Genomic DNA, 23,908 nt, shown 5'->3' on the forward strand with positions numbered 1-23,908 from the left:
CCTCACCAGCAACCTATTGCTTATTTAAGCAGAAAATTAGATGTAATTTCACGTGGATGCCCCACTGCCTAAGAGTAATTGGGGCAGCGGGTTTATTAGCACCTGAAGCTTTAAAAATAATTAATGGACAAAACCTTACTGTACTGACTTCTCATGATGTGAGTGGAATCTTAAATTCAAAGGTTAATATTTGGATGACAGACAGTAGGCTTGTTAAATATCAGTCACTGTTGTTAAAAAGTAACTAAGCTTAAAGTTTGTGGAAATTTAAATGCTGCCACTTTCCTTCCTAAGAAGGAAAATGAAACACCTGATCACGATTGTTCTCAATTCCTAACTTTAAACTATACAGCTCGGGAAAATCTAATAGATACCCCATTAGACAATCCTGACCTGGAAATATTTACAGATGGCAGTTCTTTTGTTCAGGATAAAAAGCGTAAAGCAGGTTATGCCGTGGTGACTGCTGAACAGGTTTTAAAAGCAAAATCTCTCCCCCAGGGAACCACTGCTCAGTTAGCGGAGCTTGTGGCTCTGACCCAAGCTCTAGAGTTAAACAAAGGGCAGCGGGTAAATATCTACACAGATTCTAAGTATGCTTATTTGACTTTACATGCTCATGCTACAATATGGAAAAAAAAAAAAAGACAGTTTAAAACAGCAACAGGTAAACCTATTAAGCATTTCAGAGAGATCGAGAGACTTTTAACTGCTATATATTGTCCTAAAAAAGTAGCTGTTATGCATTACAAAGGGCACAGCAGAGATGGGAGTAAAGTAGCCGAAGGTAATCAGCTGGCTGACTATCAACCCAGAAAAGCGGCACTTTAAGAAACCCCTTCACTGCAGACGCCAGGTGCTGTGGAACAGGAAAAACCACAATATACTGAGAAAAAATTTAAAAAATATAAAAAAAGAAGAGCACAGATTACTGATAAAAGATGGTTACAGTCTAAGGATAGACGATTAATAATTCCTGAAAATGCTCAATAAAAAATTCTTAAGGGTTTACATCAGGGTTTTCATTTGGGTGCAGAGAGTACTTACCAAATGGCTTCTCGTTTGTTTGAAGGTAGAAATGTAATAAAAACTTTAAAAAATATTATCAAAAGGTGTGAGGTTTGTCAAAAAAATAACCCAAAGACTAAAAAGCTAGCCAAATCTAGATTACAAAAAAGTGGAAAGTATCCTGGAGAGGACTGGGAAATTGATTTTACTCATATGCCAAAAGCTAACAGATATTCTTGCTTACAGGTTTGGGTAGATACTTTTACTGGATGGATTGAGGTTTTTCCCTGTCATAGTAAACAGGCTAAGGAGGTTATAAAGATTTTAATCCATAAAATTATCCCCAGGTTTGGGCTGCCATGGAGCCTTCAGAGTGACAATGGCTCTGCCTTTAAAGCTGCTGTAACTCAGGGGGTATCTAAAGCTCTAGGAATAAAATATCACTTACACTGTTCCTAGAGACGTCAATCCTCAGAAAAGGTTAAAAAAGCTAATGACATTATCAAAAGACATCTGCACAAATTAACTCAAGAGATGCAGGACAACTGGATTAAAGTCCTACCCATAGCTTTAATGAGGGTTCAAACTGCCCCCAAAAAGGAGGGACTGTCCCCCTTTAAATGTATTTATAAAAGGCCTTTCTTATGCACAGACATTGTTATAGACCCTAAAGCCTTAAAATTAACTAGTTATGTAACTCAGCTCTCAGCTTTTCAACAGGCATTAACAGAACTCCGGAAGACGACTCCTGACCCCGCCTCTGAGTCAAGCAAGCCTCTATTTGAGCCAGGAACTGAGGTCGTCATAAAAACTTTGAGATCTGGGGGCCCATCCTTTGAGCCCCTTTGGGAAGGCCCTTACCAGGTTATTCTTTCTTCTCCCACAGCTGTCAAAGTGCCAGAAATTGATTCGTGGGTACATCACACTCGAGTTAAGAGGTGACACCCTGACCAAAACTAAGTGACATCTTTTTATGTCTTTATTTTCTATGCTCTGACTTTGTACTTTTCAGATGGGCCTGATAACCTATGTGAGCTTACTTCTGCTCACTCCAAATATCCTGAGTGTGCCGTTTGATCCTCAAGACAATGCCTACCTGTCCTGGGCTCACTCGTATGCTGTGTTCCACAATCGGTCTAACTGCTGGGTCTGTGAAGCACTCCCCTCTTCATCAGTGGAAGGCTTGCTGTGGTGGACATCTCCACTTCAAGGAAAAGACTTTGTCCAAGTGTGTAAATACCTTCGACAACAATTACATGCGATGCCTCTCCTTCATCTGATGACATCTACCAACCCTAAAATGGACTGGTGCAGCACTTTGTACTTTAACTATAGACATAATGTAACTTTTAATTTTGATTATACATTGTCTCGGTTCAATGACTATTTTGCTACACATAAGGCAAATAGGTCTAGATCTAATGGTTTTTCACCTGACGTTTATCAAATATGGGATGAGGTTATACAGCTAACTGCTGAAAAAGGGCGTTTAATATCTACTGCCCCTATATGCTGGGAACAAACAGAGCCATCCCCAAAAGTTAGCCAACAACTTAATTACAATGATTGGAAACAATTGGGATTTTTGCCTCAGGAAAGATACAACGTAATCATTCCTGTGTTTTCCAACCCCAGTTCAGGTTCTCTCTGTCTGGCCAGGCACTAATTGGGACTGGATATCTCAGTCACGCTGGCTTACTCCAAACGGGACTTATTGGATATGTGGCTCTTACGTATGGGCATGGCTTCCCCCTGGTTGGATAGGGAGATGCACCCTGGGTCTAGCCTTTACTCCTGGCTTTATATTTTCAGAGCTCCCAGAAAAGCCTGCTTAATTTACCCCACCTTAAAACTCGGTGGGCAAGGTCTGTATTTCACTGGTATAATTATTTGGCTGCAGTTTTTGTTCCCTCTTTGGGAACTACAGATGTTATGCTACAAATAGATGCTTTGACTAATTTTACTCAACAGACATTACAAGATTCTCAAAAGGCTATTTCAGCTCTTAATGCTGAACAAACACAAATTAAAAAGGTGGTTTTACAGAACAGATTGGCTTTAGATATTCTGACAGCTGCACAAGGAAGAATGTGTGCTATTATTCATACCCAATGCTGTACGTATATACCTGATATAAACACAAATGTTACTCATTTTACTAAACACATGAACCAGATAATTGAGGCCATGGATACTCCTGAAGCCTCAATTGCCTCACTTTGAGAGATGTTAACTAGTTCCCCATGGTCGACAACTATCTTAATTACAATAATTCTGATTGTTTTGTTTTTACTGTTTGCTCCCTACATCTGCAACTGTATAACTGGATTTGTTTCTAGCCGCATGAAAGCTTTCAAGTCACAAATGGTTGCTCAAACTCCTGCTACCGCTGCAGCTGCCTCCTGTTAGGGACCAAACGATGGGCTCTAGGACCTGAGTCATGTTTCCTTAACAGAACATTCCTTGACCAAATTAGGAAGACTTCCCCGCACACACCAACCAGAAAGAGGCAGGACATGCACTCATCCTGCCTGGCCAATCAGGTAACGCCAGCTACTCCTGTAACTGAGACAAAGAACTGCCTGTATATAAGCCGCCATACTCCTTTGTTTGGGGCTCTTGTTGGATTCCACTGTGCTGGATGAGACTTGGGCCCTAGCGCGCTAGAAATAAACTCCCTTCTTGCCTTTGCATTACTGTGGTGGACTTGCTCTCTCGGTCGGTTTGGAGATACAGGCTCGGTGCATAACACCTCCAACTACTATTTGGGGCCCCTGGATCAGATATCCTCAATATGAAGATTAGGAGAATATGTTGCCTCGTCAATTTAGGGACAACGCCCCTTCTTAGCTCAGAAGCAGTTATGGAATGAAAACGATGCCCCTTTTCCCTAGGCAACATAATTCTCCTAAAAAAAGGGGGGGAATGAGAGGGTAATAAGCAGAAAGGCCAGGGGTCTCCAAATAGAGGAAATAGCCTGCAAGTGTCAGACATTTTTATCTCCCTTAAGCAGCAGAAAAAAAACAAACTAGTGATTTTTTTTTGTCCTTCTCTATACAAATTTAAAAGGTTTCTCTTAAAATTCTGTGTTGCCATAATGACACTTGGTTTCACTTGAAGTTAACCATTGCCTTTTTCTTATAAAAATGTTTTTCTTAAGCTATGCTAATGTACTATGCATTTACCCCAAACTCTGTCTTCAAGTCGGTTCTGCCTTTTGGGCTCAGAACCTACTTGATAAACCAGTATGTTATACTCCTTCCTCTAATCTATGTGATTTTGTATGCACTATTTGTATGGTGCTCTGCCCTTCTTCAAGATGCAAGTTAATCCTTTTATGGCCCAAGATGAACCACTTAGAGCCAAGATTATCCCAAAATACATCCTATGGGTGAGGGGCCTGGTGCCATTCTAAGTTTTGAGATATTCCTTTCTTTCATTAACAGACTGCTGGTGACTATATAACAACCAGCTAAAGACTAGCAGGGGGGTACTCTTTCTGCCCTCTTCTGATGCCTATGTCAGAAGCTTTCTCTATCTCCTTTATACTTTAATAAAACTTCGTTACACAAAAGCTCTGAGCGATCAAGCCTCGTCTCTGGCCCCAGATTAAATTCTTCTCCTCCGGGGGCCAAAAATCCTGGCGTCATAATTCAACAACAACCTTTCATCACTTCATGGCCAACAGATGGGGAAAAAATGGAAACAGTGGCAGACTTTATTTTCTTGGGCTCCAAAATCACTGCAGAGAGTGACTGCAGCCATGAAATTAAAAGATGCTTGCTTCTTGGAAGAAAAGCTATGACAAACCTAGACAGCATATTAAAAGCAGAGACATGACTTTGCTAACAAAGGTCCATATAATCAAAGTTATGGTTTTTCCAGAAATTATGTATGGATATGAGAGTTGGACGACCATCAAGAACGCTGAGTGCCAAAGAATTGATGCTTTTGAACCGTGGTGTTGGAGAAGACTCTTGAGAGTCCCTTGGCCAGCAAGATGATCAAACCAGTCAATCCTAAGAAATCAATCCTGAACACCCATTGCAAGGATGGATGCTGAAGCTGAAGCTCCAATACGTTGGCTACCTGATGCAGAGCTGACTCAATGGAAAAGATCCTGATGCTGGGAAAGATTGAAGGCAAAAGGAGAAGATGACACAGGATGAGATGGTTGGATGGCATCACCATTTCAATGGACATGAGTTTGAGCAAACTCTGGAAGATGGTGAAGGACAGGGAAGCCTGACATGCTGTAGTCCACTGGGTCACAAAGAGTCGGACATGACTGAGCGACTGAACAACAAATAATAGAACCTGCTTCACAGACTCTTCCTGAGCAAAGAGGTTAGCACCCAGGGCCAAGCTCCCAGCAAGTACTCCATAAATGTCACATATCCTATGTGGTAGGTCACTTAACTTTTTCAATGAGGAAATAAAAGGTAAGGAAAAATGACCTGTCAAAACCCCAATGGAATTCCAGTTCACTGGATGCGGTAGGCAGAATAATGGCCCCCCCAGAGGTGTTTGCATCCTAACCCTGGAACCTGTGACTGCGGTACTGTACATGGCAAAGGAGAATTACAGTGGCGCTGGAGTTAAGGTGGCAAAGCAGCTGACTTTACGATAGGGAGATTATCTTGGATTATCTAGGTTGGCCCAGTTGAATCACATGGGTTCCTATAGTGTAAGAGAACAGAAGACAGGGTCAAAGAAACAGGACGTGAACAGGGCTCATCTGTAGAGGCTGGCTTTGGAGACGGAGGAAGAGGGCTGGGAGACACAGAATGCTGCAGCCTCTAGAGGCTGCGAACTGCCCTCAGCTGACAGCCAGCAAAGTAGACTTTGATCCTATAACCGCCAAGAAACTTAATTCTGTCAACAACCTGAATGAGCAGGAAGCGGATTCTCCCCTGGAACCTCCAGAAAGGAATGCAGGAATCAAGGACAACTTGATTTAGCACTGGACGTCTAACCTACAGAGTCTAAGAAAATAGATTTGCATTCCTCTCAGTCAGTAAAGTTGTGGTCATTTGTTACGGCAGCAAATAGCAAACTAAAACAGATACAAGGACTTTTGACTAATGAGTATAATAAGCTCTATGGCTCCATTTTCCATCAGGAGATGTTACCTTCTCCTGTGCAGATGTCACATGACATCTATCATGGCTACCATGTCTAAAGTTGGTCCATTTTCTCTGCTTCTGACATGGATAAACCCACTGAATCCTCGAAACAACCCCCATTTACCAGAGCACCAGAGCAATTTCCCAAGGTTCCCTAGTGGCTCAGCTGGTAAAGAGTCTGCCTGCAATCCGGGAGACCTGGGTTCGATGCCTCAGTTGGGACGATCCCCTGGAGAAGACCCACTCTGGTCTTCTGGCCTGGAGAATTCCATGGACTCTATAGTCCATGGGGTCGCAAAAAGTCAGACTCAACTGAGCCACTTTCACTCACTCAAGGATTGTAAGAGGTGGGGGTGGGGTGGGAGTTGGAGAAGAGCCTGGCGTGTCCACTATGGAGTCCGCTCTCTTGGCTACCAGGTCACGCTGCATCCTGCCTCGTCTATGTTTTCTGATACCGAGAGGCTGTTTCTTTCAGGATTTCTTACTTTTTATTTTGCTAAGTAATATTGTTTTTAAAGAACAAAAGCAAACTCATTGCCTAGTACCTTTATTTCTTAGCATTTTAATAACAAAAGCTAGAATGGACAGAAATTCAGAACAAATTTAGCTTTACAGAAAACCCACTATATTGTCCTTATTTTTATTTTATTGTGGTAAGAACACTTAATATGAGATCTGCTCTCCTGACAAATTTTAATGCTAACTATAGGCATATGCTGTACAGCAGATCTCTAGAATTATCCATCTTGTATAACTGAAATTTTATACCCATTAAATAGCAACTCCCCATTTTCCCCTCACCCCCAGGCCCTGGCAACCACCATTCTACTCTGCTTCTATAAATCTGACTGTTTTAGATACTTCATGTGAGTGAAGTCAAACAGTATTTCTCCTGTGACTGCCTTATTTCAGAGATGATCATTTTAAAATCATATCACTTACAGCTGAACTTGAGTGTGTTTAGAAAGCTGAGGAATTTTGAATGGAGGAAGAGAAAACAAGATTTACTCAGGATGGTGGCCACTGTTTCCCTTTTATTTTCCTGCTGAGCTAGCAAAGGCTTGAATACAACTATTAAAAGCTCAGCATTAGAAATTCTGCTCAGTGTTCACATTAGTAACAGGTTTATATTTCTTTATATTTTCCTGCCCTACAAAGAAGTATCAAGTTCTTGGCTTTTAGTTATTGTTGGTCTTTAACAGTCATTTTAATTGTCACAAGTTTGTAAAACCTACTGAAAATTAAACATGACTTTTACTGAAACACATTGCTGTGTTTGGTTAATTTAGAAGACAATTCCAAAAGGGCCATCTGTGACCCTGGGGCCTGACACCCACCACTGGCCTCCATCTCTGAAACTCAGACTTTGGGCTGGGACTATTCTGAAGGGGTTTCAGATTAGCAATGAACAATCAATGAATAGTTTCCTGCTTTTATTAAGTGCCTAGAGTCAATGAGTGAAAACTGTAATGGAAGTGATCTATGAATCAACTATATTAAGAACTCCTGATCATCATCAAAAGACACCAAAACTGAAAAGACTAGCCTCAAACCGGGAGAAGACATCTGCAAACATGTGACCACAATATTAGTATCTAGGAAAAAATGAAGGCTTTTACATCAATCATTAAGAGAGGAACTAATGACCCGCATTAAAAATGCCAAAAGACATGAACAGGTATTTCAAGAAGAAACCAGTAAACATGTGAAAAGATGTTCAACCTCATTAGTAATCAAAGGAATGTACACTAAAACAACAAAGAGAAATTCTGAGACCACTGTGACATGCCAGACAGCCAGGAAACTATTGCAGAGTTCTTGCATCACATCAGAAGGACACAGGGCCAGCTTCTACCAGCCAAAACGAGCAACCTGAACTCCAACAAGGATAAGAATTACAAAGCATTCAAACCCAAATATGTTTAAAAAGACAAATTCAAAATGATTGTTAAAAAAAAAAAACTAGTTGGAGACATTCTGAGGATGTGAGGGAACAAATTTATTATTCTGAAAGCCAGACAAATCCAAGAGAAAAAGCTGAGCATTTATCTTGTCTTTCTTATAACTAACTAACTAGTTTATGAGGGGAAGGAGTTCTTTATTCAAGTGCTCTAGCTATCATGTGAAAATTAAATGACAGAAATAGAATATCACCATTTTCCAACTCCCAGTGAATCCATGAGTCTAGACATTGATCTTCAACAGCCACTAATACCAAACTGGTAAAGAGAAGCAAAAACTTAGGTGCCTGCATAGACCTATAGCCTTGCCAACTGGATTAACACAAACTTGATTAGGTAGCCTGTGGACCCAGCAGCCAATCTTCAGGAAATGTAGAGAAGAGGAACACTTTCAACTAAGTGTGTAATCAGTAAAACCCAAACTGCCGGAAACTCTACAGGTCCAACATGCCAGGTTCTTTCAACAGACACAGTGTAAGGAAAATAAGAGGATAGAAGGAGAAACTGTAGATTAAAAGTGACTTAGAAGGGGAAAAAAGCCTTAAAAGAAATATTAAATCAGAAATAATAGTGGGCAAGACTAAAGAGGCAGGGATAGATACTTAGGTGATAAAGCTATTAATAGTTGAAGGAAAGTACATTATTGGGGCAACTAAGGAAATCTGACTATGGACTGCATATTAGATAACATCTATGTAAATAAAGAAATGGCAACTTTCCTGAGCATGATAATGGTATTGTGATTCTATCAGTAAATGACCATATTCTTTGGAAATACATGCTGAATTAGATATGTGTAGAAAGCGCCATATCTGTAAGTCTCAAACGGTTCAGAAAAATAAAATACAGATGTGTGAGTGCCCAAGCATGTGTAAAAAGACAGACAAAGCAAATGTAGCAAAATGGTCACTGGTGAATCTAAGTGAAGGGTATATTCATTATACTATTCCTGCAACTGTTCTGCAGTTCTGAATTTTTTTTTCAAAACAAAAATTGGGGAACAAAACAAAGCCACACATACACCCCACAGTGAAAAACTACTTCAAAGGTACCAGATTGGCAAAAATAGAAAACTTGTCATCTAGTAAAATTGATGTGCAGACCCTATGAACTAGGAATCTCAGCCTAGAAAGACTCTTAATAAACCATGACACATGTCAAAAATATGCTCACAGCTGTGTGTGCAACAACAATATACTGAAAACCACCCAACTAGCCATCAACATGGGATTTTCCCACAAAGAAATATTCTATAGCAGTATAAATTAATAAACTACGGCCATACACAGCCCATAAACATAATGCTTAGGGAACAAAACAACTTGCAAATAATACATATAGTAAGACTCCATCTAGATAAACTATATATTTATTTATATGTGTATCTGATATAGTTACGTTAAAAGGCAAAAAATAAGCAAGCTGAACTACAATGTTTTAGAATAAATATGTATGTGGGTAAACTACAAGAAAAGTTTAAAGAAGAACAAAGGAATAAAAACTTCAAAATTCTGGATAGTGGTTCTCTCTGGGTAGAAAGAGGGGCATAGGAAGAAGCTGAAAGACATGGGTAATTTCCTATTTTTAAAGATGGATGGTTGGTTGGTATATGAATGGTCATTATATTGTTGGATTTTAAACTGTAAATATACATATACAGTTATTGTACATTTATTTTATATATTCTTTTATCTCAAAAAAAGGAAAAAACCCTGACCCACTATGACGACAATATTTCTGGACACACCCATCTTTGCTTCACAGTTCTGCCAAAGCAAAGAATTCATTTTAGCTGAAGCAGATTAATTCCTCTTCACCAACCAATCACAGAACTGAAAGATCACCTCATTCAAATTTCATTGGTAGAAGACTCACTGCAAACATTTAGAATTAATTCCTGAAAGGGAAAAGGGATGTGGCGGACCAAAAAATGCCACAGATTTCCTTAGGGTTTTTGAGAGCAATACAGCTCCATGGGAAATAATGAAGAACTGAACCATCATTCATACCACTTAAAATTTCAGGGCCCCATTTTAAACACAATGGCCACAAGTTTCTTTTGACTATTTACAACCTAAAGTATTTATATCTGTTACATGATTGTAGTTCAAACAATTACAAATCAGACTGTGCTGAATTTGAGACTGGTAATTAAAGCCTGACTTGAAAATCAATTTCTAAACATGCTAAGAAACAAAAATCTCCTCCATTCCCTTCAAAGAGTTCCTGAGCTCCAAAAGATTCCTGTTCCAGGGTAGCTTAAATTTTTACTCTCATTAGTAAAGAAAAACAAACAAAAAACACTGAAACCCACAAAGTCCAACAAGGGGGGGCAGGGAAATCAATAAAAAACAAAAGCATTTCACTATCAAATAATTCCCCAAATCTAAGTACATCAAATCTTGAATTAATAAGGCCTTCTGATATTTTTCACTTAGAACTTGTGCTAAATGTTTAAGTTGTCAATATCCATTTTATTACTTTCTTTATTTTATTTTATCTCTATTTTATTACTTTATTACAGATAGCTTTCAGGAGAATTGTGCTTTGAGAGTAAATGAGTGGAACTCTCAGTGATGTTCAAGAGGGCAAGGGCATAGACAGGAGACCAGAGAGGATATACAGACCAACCTCAGGCTAATTAGGCATCTTTACTACCTCACTCCCCATATCCAACGTTTTCAAACAGCCATAAAGTGCTGGCCTGTTCAGCCTGCATTCCAACCACAGTCCAGTTGGTAAGCACATGTCTACCTGACACCACAGTGAATGCGCAGATTCCCAGGGGACACTCCCACACCATGGCTTTTGTGTGCATCAATTCCGTACTGACATCACAGCGAGCACGCAGAACTGAGGTGGTTTCATTTTCCACATTTCTTTCTAAGGCTGTGTGTGTATAGCTTTCCTGACAGTCTACTTCCTTTCTCATATTAAACTCAGTGTGGACTTAAGGAATTTTTTAAACAGGAAAGAGAGCTTCCAAAGAAAATGTCAGAGAAATGAAAATAAAACTATGAGTGTTTATTCTTTAAAATGGATTGCCAAAGGGCACTTGATATTAATATACAACTTCCTACTCAAGAGCTAGCTGGTTTTAAACAGGCTCAATAGAGGTTAATTCCTTTAGAAATCACCAGTACAAAACCCAGTCTTACGATTTCACTGGAAGACTATTTATGTAACTAATGAGAAGGGCTTATAATTTATTCTACAATGTTACTTTCAAGTTCCAGTTCGAAATCCTGGGCTTTAATTTTGAGACAGATATTTATATTTTTTTAAAAGAGTACTTTGATTTGAGATGACCAGAATCAAGTGTTCTATGATAAGGTATGTTAATAATAAGAACCCTAATTCTTCTTCATTGAGCTGTGCCTCTGAGTGCTCAGAGAAGACATGATGCCTTGTTCTACACTTACTTTTCCTTATCAGAAGAGAGTGAATGTTCCAGCAAACATGGGCAACACTTATCAGCTAAGTGGCTGTGAGAAGAGACCAAAAATGGCATGTCTTTATAATTCCACAACCTCTTCCCCTCTGATGCTCGCCTACGAGTCAGTAGAGTGGCCTGTAACTGGTGGCTGGGCCCCTATATGCCCTTAACAGGGCTCAGAGGCTACGGAATGAACAGATACAGTACTGATAAAGCAAAGAATGGAGCCTATGATGAGTGAAATAGCAAGAGGAGGAGTCTCGGCTATTTGTCTTCTGCTGGGAACATACCCTGTTTCCATCTATTCTAGTTTTGATAAAACTTTCAGATAATATGCAACACTCTGAACAAACTGTAAATACAACAGAGCAGAAATTATGGTCTAAGACTGAAGTGGAATGCATTCTATGATCCCCACTTCTATTTGTTAGGACCAAACAGGCAGCATGACAGGCTTCAGGGGGCCAAGGTAGGCCTAAGTCTCCTTTACAGAGGGGCTGAGTTATTGCCAAGGAGGAGCTGAGATCATCCTCCGCTGGCGCCAGGACTCGACCAATCAGTGTACTCCCTGTAGCCTGGTTCAGGCTTATCAGGACAAGGATGAAAACCTCCTGAGAAAGCCCGCGCGCGTGAAAATCTAGCCAATTAGTAGATGCTAAGGAACCCTTGCAACCAATCTGCCCCTGCCAATTCCCTGTCTTTGTCTTAACCCTATAAATACTGCTGTAATTCAGGGCCCAGGGCCCTTGTTCCACTCCACTGCGTTGGATGAAACTTGGCCCTGGCTCGAGCTAGCAATAAATTCCCTTTTTGCGTTTGCATTGCTGTGGATGTCTTGTTCTCTCAGTTCTGGGGATTGGGACCTTGGGCATAACAATATTCAGCCCTGCTAAAAACAATCAAATGCATAGAAGTCCTATTTCTCCTCCAATAAAGGCCACCCGAGAATCTGAGCCACAAGCATAAGGAAATACAAACACAAAAAGCAGGAGCAAGCAACAGGGTTATCAAGAATTTTATAAAACCTGAGAGAAACCACACATTTAAACTGAAAGGAAGATAATGAAAAAGATCTTTCTCACCTTTTGAAAGTTCTCCTTCCACAAATCTTCTACGACAATGTATCCTCGTAAACCCCAGTCATACAATTTCTCTCCACTGACCTTGAAATAAAATATAAAAGATCCATTGCTATTCCATATATGAAGTGGTAAGGAAGAGAATTTATTGCTTTCTTTTGTCCCGTTTCCAAAAGAACCGTATTTAAGCATACAACTACCACAGGAATCTTGGTTGAACATACACATTAAAACTATACAATGTAAGCAAATAAAAGATAGCCAAGAATGATGGGGTAAGAAGAAAAAATAGTTTGCCTATGTATAGCTACTGTTTAAAATAATGTACCATAAATTATAGGTGTATATTTCAACCTTTCACAATTTCAAGGGAAAAAATGTGGGGAAAAATGCTGATATGAGAAATTCCTAAAAAAGCAGATAAGAAAGAAGGCTTCTACCTATCACATCTAGCACATAACAGCCAACCAAGTCTCAAGCCAGCCAAACTTAAGATGAAAATCATTCATTCATTTAAGGGGCTAGGTAAAAAAACAAGTGAGCCCACTAAAGATGGTCAGTCTTCCCAGATCCCTCAAAACATAAAAGTCTTTGAGTTTTTATAGGACTTTTGCTGTCTGCTCCAAAATCCTTTCTACAACATGCAGAAAGGTAGGCTCCAGGGTCAGAGAACATTTTGGGATAAGTGAGCTCCCTACCTTAAAAGGTGCTGATCCGCCTTTGGCCTGCTGACTTCAATTACTGGAAACTTTTAAAAAAACTATTGAGCTTTCTTAAAAAGAAACTTCCAATAATTTGCATTCATTGGTCCTACTTATGACAATATTGATTAGTCTTCTACATGAAACTACTTTGATTTTCTGAAAGCAGTTATTATTCTCTTCCAAATTTTTATAATCATTTGTCTCTATATAGCATTTTATTTTACCAAGCACATTCACATGATATATCTCTATTCTATATAACAATCCTATATGGTAAGTAGGCAAAGATTATTAGGATATATTCAGAGGCCAAATGACTCATCCAAGGTCACAATGCTAGTAAATCCAGCATTTGGCTGCAACATACTGGTTTCTTACAAGTTATATTCTTCCAATTGTGCCAACTGTTCTTAAAATATGATATGATTCTCAGACTCATTGGTAGATGTAACAAGTATTTACTATCAGTATGGCACTGTTCTCAGTGTTATAAATTTCTGAGAGAAAAATAATATTCGCCCATCACTTTCAGAGTTTTCTGACAATACTATTTGCCAAACACTACTGAACAGAAAACAAAACATAAGTGATTAAGTGGCTTGTCCAAGGTCATGGCATTCATTAAGAGGGAAAAAAAGAGGAAGTAGAAAAGAAACTGTGAAATAGGAACTAATTCTCTTTCGATCACTGATGTTTGTTTTGTTTTATTGTGCAAAATACACATAATATAAAATTTACCATTTCAACCACTTCTAGGTGTGCAAGTGTTAATTACATTCACAATGTTATGTGACCATCACCACCACTATTTTCAGAACTTTTTCATCATTCCAAACAGATCACTAATGTTTTATATCTCATGAAAACAGTTAATTGCTTTGTTCTGGCTTACTCTAGGTACAAAAAAAAAAAGACAAAACTCCTTCCCACTGACTTTAAAAATAAATTAGAATACAACTCAGATTTGTATGCTACCATTTTGGTTGTGAATACAAAAAATTCTTTTGCAATGCATGCTGTGGCATGGAAGATAAAAAAAAAAGACCTCTACTCAGAGAGCTACTACATATGCTTCTCAACCACCAGCCAATTTACTATTTAACCCATAACAGACTGAGATGATGTTTGATTATTTTTGTGATCTAGGGCAGGAAGACATGATTCACTGTTCCAGAGCTGGGACTGAAGCAGACAGAGGATCAGTAACTGCCTCCAGGACTGCTATAAACAATGCCAAACCCATGTTATAAAGATTGTACTGGTATTTGCCACCAAAGCCAACAATTTCCCACAGCTGAATCCACTGGGCTCCCACCTACAACTGCAGCACCATCCAGAAATCTAGACTTGATGATACTGTAAGGACTCCAGGGGGCACAGTGTCTGGTTGGACTGACTCAGAGCTTCAGGAACTAGTTCTGGTGATGGCACTGTTCTTCTTCCTAGAAACCAGTCTCAGTGTGATATGGCAGTTCTAGCAAATGAATCCCCTTCTCCAAATGGGGATCTCAAAACTTTAAGTCAGCCTCGTTCTTGCCAGTTTTCCAAGGGATTTCATGTGTACAGTCCCTCCAAGTCCAGACACCACTGCCCTGAGGGAGTCTAGTCTTTATCAGTGGTTCTCAAATATGGGCTTGCAAAAACCCTACAGAGGGCCTGCTAAAACACAGATTGCTGGCCCTAACTCTCAGTGTCTGAGTCAACAGGTCTGGGTTGGGGCCTGAAAACTTGCATTTCTAATAAGTTCTAATAAGTCCCTGATCCCACTGATCCAGGGACTACAGTCTGAGAATTGCTGGTCCAGCTGTTATGGACTGAACTGTGTCCCCCAGAACTCATGTGTTGAAGCCCTAGCCCACAATGTGACTGTTTGGAGAAAGGGCCTTTAAAGAGGTAATTAAGGTCAAGTGAAGTCATAAGGGTGGAGCGCTAATCCACTGGTGTCATTATAAGACAAGGATGACACATCAGGGAAGTGTGCGTACAGTGACAAGGCTACACAAGGACACGGAGAAGGTGGCCATCTGCAGTCGAGGAGAGAGGCCTCAGGAGAAACCAACCCTGCTGACATCTTGCTCTTGGGCTTCCAGCCTTCAGAACTGTGAGAAAATAAATTTCTACTATTTAAGACTCACAGGCTGTGGTATTTTGTCATGGCAGATTGAGCTGACGAAGGCATCAGCTGTACTCATGTCTCGGCCACTATGTTCTACCTGCCAGGATGCCATCAAGCTGAGGCCTCAAGGGTAAGAAAGGAGCAGCCAACTGACAGCCCTAAAAAGGGTGTTCCCAACAGAGCGAACTGCACTCCCTGAAGTCCTCAGCAAGGAAAGTGAGGCTGGCACCAGATGAGGGGGAAGGCGCAGAGGGCCAGAGCACAAGGCCCATGCCTACAACGCCAAGGCGGGCAGGCTATGACCAGGTACGCCCAACCTGAGAATGATCTGTAAACACCAACTCTGGAATTTGAGTCTCTAGGCTTCATGTAATTCTGCAAAACAGGTATATTAAATTTTCTTTGATTAATATTTGAATTAGCTTGCCTTCTCTGAACACTGACATTGAAAGGAGGGCCAGAACTGAGGTATACAGTGGAGAAAATCATTTAAATTTGCTGCAAAACCATTTAAATCTATATGTGCAAAGAAATTTTACTCTGGTGTAAAAAAGTCTGCAAAATAAAATTAAATGAAGCAGTAAACCCATACATACATGAGCAAGAACAAGGGACATGCAAGCTTACCAATATAACTTACCTGGACAAATACAATGGCTTGTTGTGGATAATAAAGAGAGGCAGCAAATCCCATGAAACCAGGTGGATATACCAGCTTCTTTATCTTTGAACCTATTAAATAAAAGGTTGTGGACACCATCAGAGGATTTATTATCTCTATCATCACAGTTTGCCTTGTACATCTAACACTGTGTAAGACTCCTCCACACCATGCCAGTGCCAAATTGCTGTGGTTAGGGCATCTCTCCAGACAAAATCTTAAAAGGGGCACAAGGTACCTCTAAAGAAATGCCATGGATTTGCTGCTGAAAGCCAAGACAGCTGGTGTAACGGCAAGTGCGTGTTAGTGGAGACAGTCCAGCCTCACTCAGGTGGGCATTGTCACCACTCCCCTTTAAGGTCAGTTCCCTCTCAGCTCACCCAGAAAGAGAACCTGCTTCCCAGCAAGCCCCATTTATATGTAAAAAGTTGTTATTAGAGTTTCAATCGCCTTACCGGAAAGGTGAAGAAAGCTCACAACATAAAAGAGAACATTAAGACAAGAAAGACAAAAATGACCAAAGGAAAAAGAACTTAAAACCAAATTAAACTTGTTCTTAGGTATCATCAATAAATTTAAGAAGCTACTGCATTAAAAGAAAAATGAGCTCTGTGAAACAGAGCAGAAAAGAGCTCTTGGAAATGACCAAAGTAAAATAATTCAAAAGAAGAAAATAATCAAGAATATATAAGAGGAATCTGATAGGGGCTCCCCAGATGGCTCAGTGGTAAAGAATCTGCCTGCAAGTGCAGGAGACACAGGTTCGATCCCTGGGTTGGGAAGATCCCATGGAGAAGGAAATGGCAATCCACTCCAATATTCTCTCCTGGGAAACCCCATGGACAGAGGAGCCTGGTGGGCTACAGTCCATGGGATTGAGAAGAGTTGGGCACAACTGAGCGACTGAGCACTGTGCACAGAGAAAGCTGATAGGCAGCTGCTCTTGAGTTTCTAGCTCCAACTGGTGCACACAATGAGCCGGGGGTCCTAGAAGTTCTGGAAGGAAGTACAATCCCCTGCTTCCCTGCCTGTTTCCACTCCCACACTTCCCAAGAAGCCAGTGATGTAGACTGTAACTGGCAGCATGGCCAGAGGGAACTTCCAAAAGGCGACAACAAAGGGCAACAACCACCTGCCCTCCTTGAGTGGCCTGGCTGGGCCTACTTCCTCTGAATAATCATCCATTCATCTCTCTTCCAGAGAGATACCTCTTGTCATCACCACGGTCCTGGCCACCCTCATCACCATTATCTGCTAAATGCCCAAGAAACCTATCCGTATGATCCAGCAATCCCTCTTCCGGGTGTATATCCAAAGGAAATGAAGTCAGTAACCTGAAATACCCCATGTTCATTGCAGCATTATTCACAATAGTCAACACATGAAAACATACTAAATGTCTGGAGTGGAGGAATGGATAAAGAAACTGTGGTATACATTTGCAATGGAATATTATTAAGCCTTTAAAAATAAGGACATTCTATCATGTGCAAAAATACAGATGAACCTAGAGGACATTATGCTAAGTGAAATAATTCAGACAGAGAAAGAAAAAACAGCACATGATTTCACTGATATGTAGAAGCTAAAAAAGTCAAATATACAGAAGCAAAGACTAGAAGGGTGGCTACCAAGAGTAGGGAGGTGCAAGAAATGTGGAGATATTGGTCAAGATACAAAGATGCAGTTATGTAGGATGAGTAAGTCTAGAGATCTAATGTGCAGTATGATAACTACAGTTAATAATACTGAACCCTGGACATTTACTGAGAGGGGATTTCAGATGCTCTCATGACAAAAAAGGTAACTATGTGAGAAGATATATTAATGAGCTCCACTCCAGTAATCATTTCACTATTTATACACATATGTTGTTGCTGCTGTTGTTCAGTCGCCCAGTCGGACTCTTTGCTACCCCATGGACTGCAACACACCAGGCCACTCTGTCCCTCACCATCTCCTGAAATTTGCCCAAGTTCATGTCCATTGCACTGGTGATGCCATGCAGCCATCTCATCTTCTGACACCCTCTTCTTCTTCTGCCCTCAATCTTTTCAGCATCAGGGGCTTTTCCAATGAGTCAGCTGTTCCCATCAGATGACCAAAATACTGGAGTTTCAACTTCAGTATCAGTCCTTCCAACAAGTATTCAGGGTTGATTTCCCTTAACAGCGACTGGTTTGATCTCCTTGCTGTCCAAGGGACTCTCAGGAATCTTTTCCAGCATCACAGTTCGAAGGTGTCAATTCTTCAGTGCTCTGTCTTCCTTACAGTCCAGCTCTCACAACCGTACATGATTACTGGGAAGACCATAGCCTCGACTATACGGACTTTTGTCAGTAGAGTAATGTCTCTGCTTTTCAGCACACTGTCTAGGTATGTCGTAGCTTTCCTGCCAAGAAGCAACCGTCTTCTGATTTCCTGGCTGCAGTCACCTTCCATAGTGATTTTGGAGCCCAAGAGGAAATCTGTCACTACTTCCACCTTTCCCCCCTCTATCTGCCATGAAGTAATGGGGCCAGATGCCATGATCTTAGTTTTTTTAAATACTTAGTTTTAAGCCGGCTCTTTCACTCTCCTCCTTCACCCTTATCAGGAGGTCCTTTAGTTCCTCTTTGCTTTCTGCCATTAGAGTGGGATCATCCGCATATCTGAGGCTGTTGATATTTCTCCCACCTATCTTGATTCCAGGTTGTAACTCATCCAGCCCGGCATTTCTCATAATGTGCTCAGTGTATAGATTAAACAAATAGGGTGACAGCAGACAGCCCTGTCAGATACATATCTACATATCAAAACATCACTTGGTAAACCTTAAATACATATATATTTTTATTACAGATTATTTTCCTACTTTAAGTACAACATACTCTATAATAATTAATATTACTTTACAAAATGGGGAGGGGGAAAATTATGCTTGAAAGGATAAACAATTGCCTAGCATTTTAGAGATATTTACTATCAAAAAAAAAAAGTCCTAATTATAAATGAAACCTGTCTATTGAGTTGTCAAGCCCTGGTTAATTTGTATACAGGCAATTCATACAACTGTGTGTACTTAAGAAAAAAACTGAATTTCTTTATTTAAAAAATAAAATAAAACGATATTAAAATAAATACAATGTTTGAAAAAAGAAAGAAAAGAAATCCTACCAGGACAGACTTAGCCCATCATACTGCTGCCAGCATCTACCTAAAGGGGCCTGCAAATCACTCTGACCACCCATAAACATACTTACCCTCCCACTCATTTTGCTTAGGAAGCCCCACCCAGTGGTGTTTACCTCTGGCTCCTGTATCCCAGCACCCATGGGGAAAGATCTATTGTACAGTATGTGTGCATGTGTACTTTTCTGGAAAAGAATTAAGGTTTTAAAGTACTTTAACACAACTAGAGTCCTCTCAGGAAAAGGAAAAAGAGAGGGGAACATCTAAACAAACAAGCAAATAAAGACAAAGGCAAAGGCCCCACAGCAGCAGATGTCCTTCCGCTGCTGGTCTGCTCAGGAGAGCACAGCTCCCAGTCGTCCTCAGGACAGCCAGCCCAGCGGATGTGCGGAGGATGAACACAGTGTGGAGCGCACGCCTGGCACAGAGAGTAGTAAAACTGTCCCATGTGCTCTCCCCACGGAGAGGGAAGGAGGAAGCTAAGCTCATTCGACTCCACATTCCTGGCTCCCTACAGCCAGTCAACATTCCAACACCCTGGCCTTGGGATCTCCATAAATTCTAAACACTATCTAAATAAGATAGGAATGCTTTTTTGGACAGCTTTATAGAAGGCGGGGAAAGAAGTTTGGGACAAAAAGCTGATTCAACTATTGCCCGAGTCGATTAGCAAAAATAAACTCTGCTTTTAATTCTTATATATTCTTCGCCAAATGGGAGGAGGACACAGAAACTACAACAGGACAGCATTCTTCCATATCATAAAAGAACAGTTAAGGCATATATAGAAAGGTTCTTAATACTGAGAAATGGTTATCAAACTAGTCTCTATAGTCATCTCTTATGGGAACCTAATTACAGGGTTCATAATCTTTCTAATTTAGATATTTTTGTAATCTGAATTTTACAACCAGTGAAACTTCCAAGTAGTTCATAACAAATTCATCTCATTATGGTAAAGTATTTTATCATCCTGTATTTCCTATAAATACTTTGTAATCCAGTAGTAAAGTGTAGTAATATCTCTAAGTTGATATTTGTTAGCTTTTAACTTTAAGTATTTTAAAAGTTTTTTTATCATCATTGACTGAAGCTATAAGACATCAAGAAATTATAAGCTCTCTATGAAATCACTGTACTGTGATTAATAGCCTGATTTTTTTTACTTTCTAATCTTTTATATTACAAAAAAATACTACGTTGCACAACCTTGAACATATGCCATTCTACATGTGTAAATAACATCTAAGAGGTAACTGCCAGAATTCCAGCCAATTAGCCTGATCTTAATAGTGAAAGATTTAGAAACAGTTTCTCAAGTGTGACAGGTCTTAGTTAACAAAAGTTCACTTTCTGTACTGAAGAGCAACAGGAATCTGACCAAGTAAATGAAGTAAATGTGCCTATGAAGGATAACTAACTTCTTCTTTAAATCAAAAGTACACAATTTTTTTCATTTTATTTTTTTACAATTTCTATATATGTTTAAAATCAAATATACTGGAGAAGATAATCGTATCAATTTTACACAAAGAAGGCCATATGCAGAAGCCAACTCATTATTCCAAAAACTGATAAATGAAAACAAAGAACCAAATATATACCTTATCTCTGATTTATGAATTTTTTTCTTAAAAAAAACTATAAAATTGTACCTACCTCTAGCCAAAACGAGTCCAACAACTCCAGCAAAACCAATAACACCAAGTCTTGGAAAAAATCCAGGAGGTGCATTTTGGAGATAGTCATAGCTGTCTACAATAGAATCAGATCAGAAAACAGTACCATAAATTGCTCATTAATAAATAAAACACACATACCAAGTATATTCCAATTAAAAATAAATAAAAATGAACAAAAAGAACAAAACAAGAAGCCATATATAAAACTATATGTAGTATCAAATACTTTTCAAATAATGTAGTCTGCTGTTAATATGCTTCAACAAGTTCTTTTTATGTGAGAGATAAACATGATTTACTAGTCACATAGAAAGTATCCAATTCTCAAACACTTTTTAGTCTGATGATAATCTGATTATCATCTGATAACATTAGATTATCTTCATAATTCTTGAAGGCAACAGATCTGAATCAATTATTTATAAGGGGAGAAATACAAATACAGGAATCTCTCGCTATTCAAACACAGGATTCGAATAAACTTGGATAAATCTTTGGACAGATGTGTCACTGTCTGAAGCTTTGCTGATTGCTCTCTAAAACTCAGAAACCAAATAGACTCAGGGGAAAAAAAAACGTATCTTCTGCCATCTGAATTCATTATTCAGACTCAAGAAATGAAAAATCTAAACACTGAAGGAAACTTGTAGTGCAAGTACATGCAGGAAATAGTCACTGTTGATAGATAAATATAAACAAATGCAACATGTGAGCCTATTTGCCACGCCTGAGCATGCCTGATGACCTCATTTGCACGACGCCTCCTCAGAACTCCTTCCCTGACTGCTTCCATCTCCCCAATCTCTGTTAAACTAGTCTCTTTCCTCTGTACCTTCGATGGTGGTCTACGACTGCCTCTGTATTTGAGATAGTATTGGACACTTTATTATATGCACCTCAGTGGTTGTGACCACTGTCTTCCTCAGCCTCTCTCTTCAATGCCTGCCATGGTGGTGACCTAACAAATGAAAGTGGAACCGAACTAACTGGAATACTCTGTAATTCTCTCCTCCAGATAAGACTAGACACATGCCAGTTTTCCTTTCCTTGGGTTCTTTGGGAACTGTGGTGATCATTTTAAATACTGCTATAGGGTTTGTGCTGCTGCTAAGTCGGTTCAGTTGTGTCCGACTCTGTGCAACCCCATAGACGGCAGCCCACCAGGCTCCTCCATCCCTGGGATTCTCCAGGCAAGAACACTGGAATGGGTTGCCATTTCCTTCTCCAATGAAAAGTGAAAGTGAAGTTGCTCAGTCGTGTCTGACTCTTCGTGACCCCATGGACTGTAGCCCATCCATGGGGTTTTCCAGGCAAGAGTACTGGAGTGGGGTGCCATTGCCTTCTCCAATAGGGTTTGTGCTGTTTGCACCAATTCCTGTCTTGTCTTTAACCTGATTTTAACTTGCCTGGGTCATTTGAGGCAATTTTCTACTTCTCTTTATTTTTGCCTACCAGCATGTTATTTTCAACTGTAGCCATGAACACAGAGCAGGTGATAGGACACCCACATCCCTTGGTGAGCTGAGCCAAAGCAGGAAAATCAAAGAAATGGGACTCTAAGACTGCACTGAAGCTGAAGTCCAGCTTCTAGTTAACACATCTTGGCTGTGACTGCTGGGAAATGGACTGGTTTCCTTGGCAGACAACAACGCAACTCATAATGGAATGTTTCTTCTTAAGAGCCGTTGCAGTAACTGAGTCCAAGAGAAGAAAAAAAAGACTCATATTGCAAATACTGCTTACTTCTATGGGAAATGACAGGTGACAACAAAGAGATCACCTGAGTCACACAGAGATAAAAGATCAGGACATCTTTAGCTTCCTGAGGGAAAAAAAGAAGGTAACAAAGTACCTAATTGCCAGAGTTATTATGAGGATTCTACATCAATTAATACTTGCAAGTCACATAGATTAGCTCCTGATACTTAATAAGCACTGAATAACTGTTTTTAAAATTAGGATATTAATCCACATGAATGATTTAAAGAACTGGTAAGCCACTAATATGTCTATCTTCAAAGGAAGACTTTGTTTATATGGTAGGTAGTATCAGGGGTATTAGCACATCAATGCTCTGATGATCTTCACAGAGAAATAAATTGTACTCATGTTTATTCTGTCATGGAAACCAACACTTGTAAAAAGAAGAGGATGATTGGTTTAGATGCCCAATAAAGGGAATGAAATATGATCAATGTCTATTAATTCCCTAATATTAGTTGAACACAAGACTGTGAAGTCAGTTTATGGGTGTATGTGTTAAGTGAATGTGAAAAACAATTAAAGACGATAAAAAACCAAATGAAAACATGTAAGAACACGTGAATCATGCAATAAAGCCTTTCCTAAGCACACTAGCCTAGTTCCTTCCTGCATCTAGACTTCTATAACATGTGTTAACAGTCATACCAATGAGCAATCCTGATTCCGAAAACCTATAGATGAGCTAGGACACTGCATCTGGAAACAGATTAAAAAAGAAAATCCAGTGTATCTGCACCGGCTATGTCAACAATCCTAATGATCCTGAAGAGACTTACCTGAATGGGGACACTAGTTTCCTGAAATCTGATGGAAAAAACAGATCCTCTTTCCAGAAATATCCAAGTAGCTCTAAAATTCTACATATAATTTTAAGGAATTCACAGATCCCCTGGAGTCCATCCACAGAATACCAGTTAAAACATACAATGTCAAACAAACTGACTGTGCCTAATTAAAAATCAACTTACCTAACCCCCATTGAACCAAACTTTGCATCTTGGGCTTATTTTGGGAGTACTTTTCCTAAAAAGATAAAAAAAAGAATGAATAGACTTTGTTGATTAGAAAGTAACAATAAATATGTATTTGTCTTTACTGAATAAATTATCATGTTATTAGCACTTCTTGAACAAAGGGATTTACTGTCTATCTGAGGGGTTTTGTGTTGTTTTTTTCTTTTGTAATTTCCTGTTCACCACA

At 39.6% G+C, this 23,908-nt stretch overlaps 1 protein-coding gene across 9 annotated transcripts in view; it reads right to left on the reverse strand.

Annotated features, from left to right (window-relative positions):
* The window catches only part of APOO (apolipoprotein O), a 67,494-nt gene that overhangs the window by 14,090 nt on the left and 29,496 nt on the right, over positions 1–23,908 (reverse strand). For all 9 annotated transcript variants that reach the window (XR_011446304.1, XR_011446305.1, XR_011446302.1 and 6 more), the window contains exons 4-7: positions 23,677–23,731; positions 20,922–21,017; positions 16,071–16,162; positions 12,614–12,694 (exon numbers count right to left, since the gene is read on the reverse strand). Coding sequence is in view for 4 of the 9 variants with exons in the window: in XM_070291466.1 (XP_070147567.1) it covers positions 12,614–12,694; positions 16,071–16,162; positions 20,922–21,017; positions 23,677–23,731 (324 nt within the window). In the remaining 5 variants the exon portion in view is untranslated. The remainder of the gene's footprint in view (positions 1–12,613; positions 12,695–16,070; positions 16,163–20,921; positions 21,018–23,676; positions 23,732–23,908) is intronic.

The sequence above is a fragment of the Ovis canadensis genome, chromosome X, assembly GCF_042477335.2.
Source record: "Ovis canadensis isolate MfBH-ARS-UI-01 breed Bighorn chromosome X, ARS-UI_OviCan_v2, whole genome shotgun sequence".
Taxonomy (NCBI): Eukaryota; Metazoa; Chordata; class Mammalia; order Artiodactyla; family Bovidae; genus Ovis; species Ovis canadensis.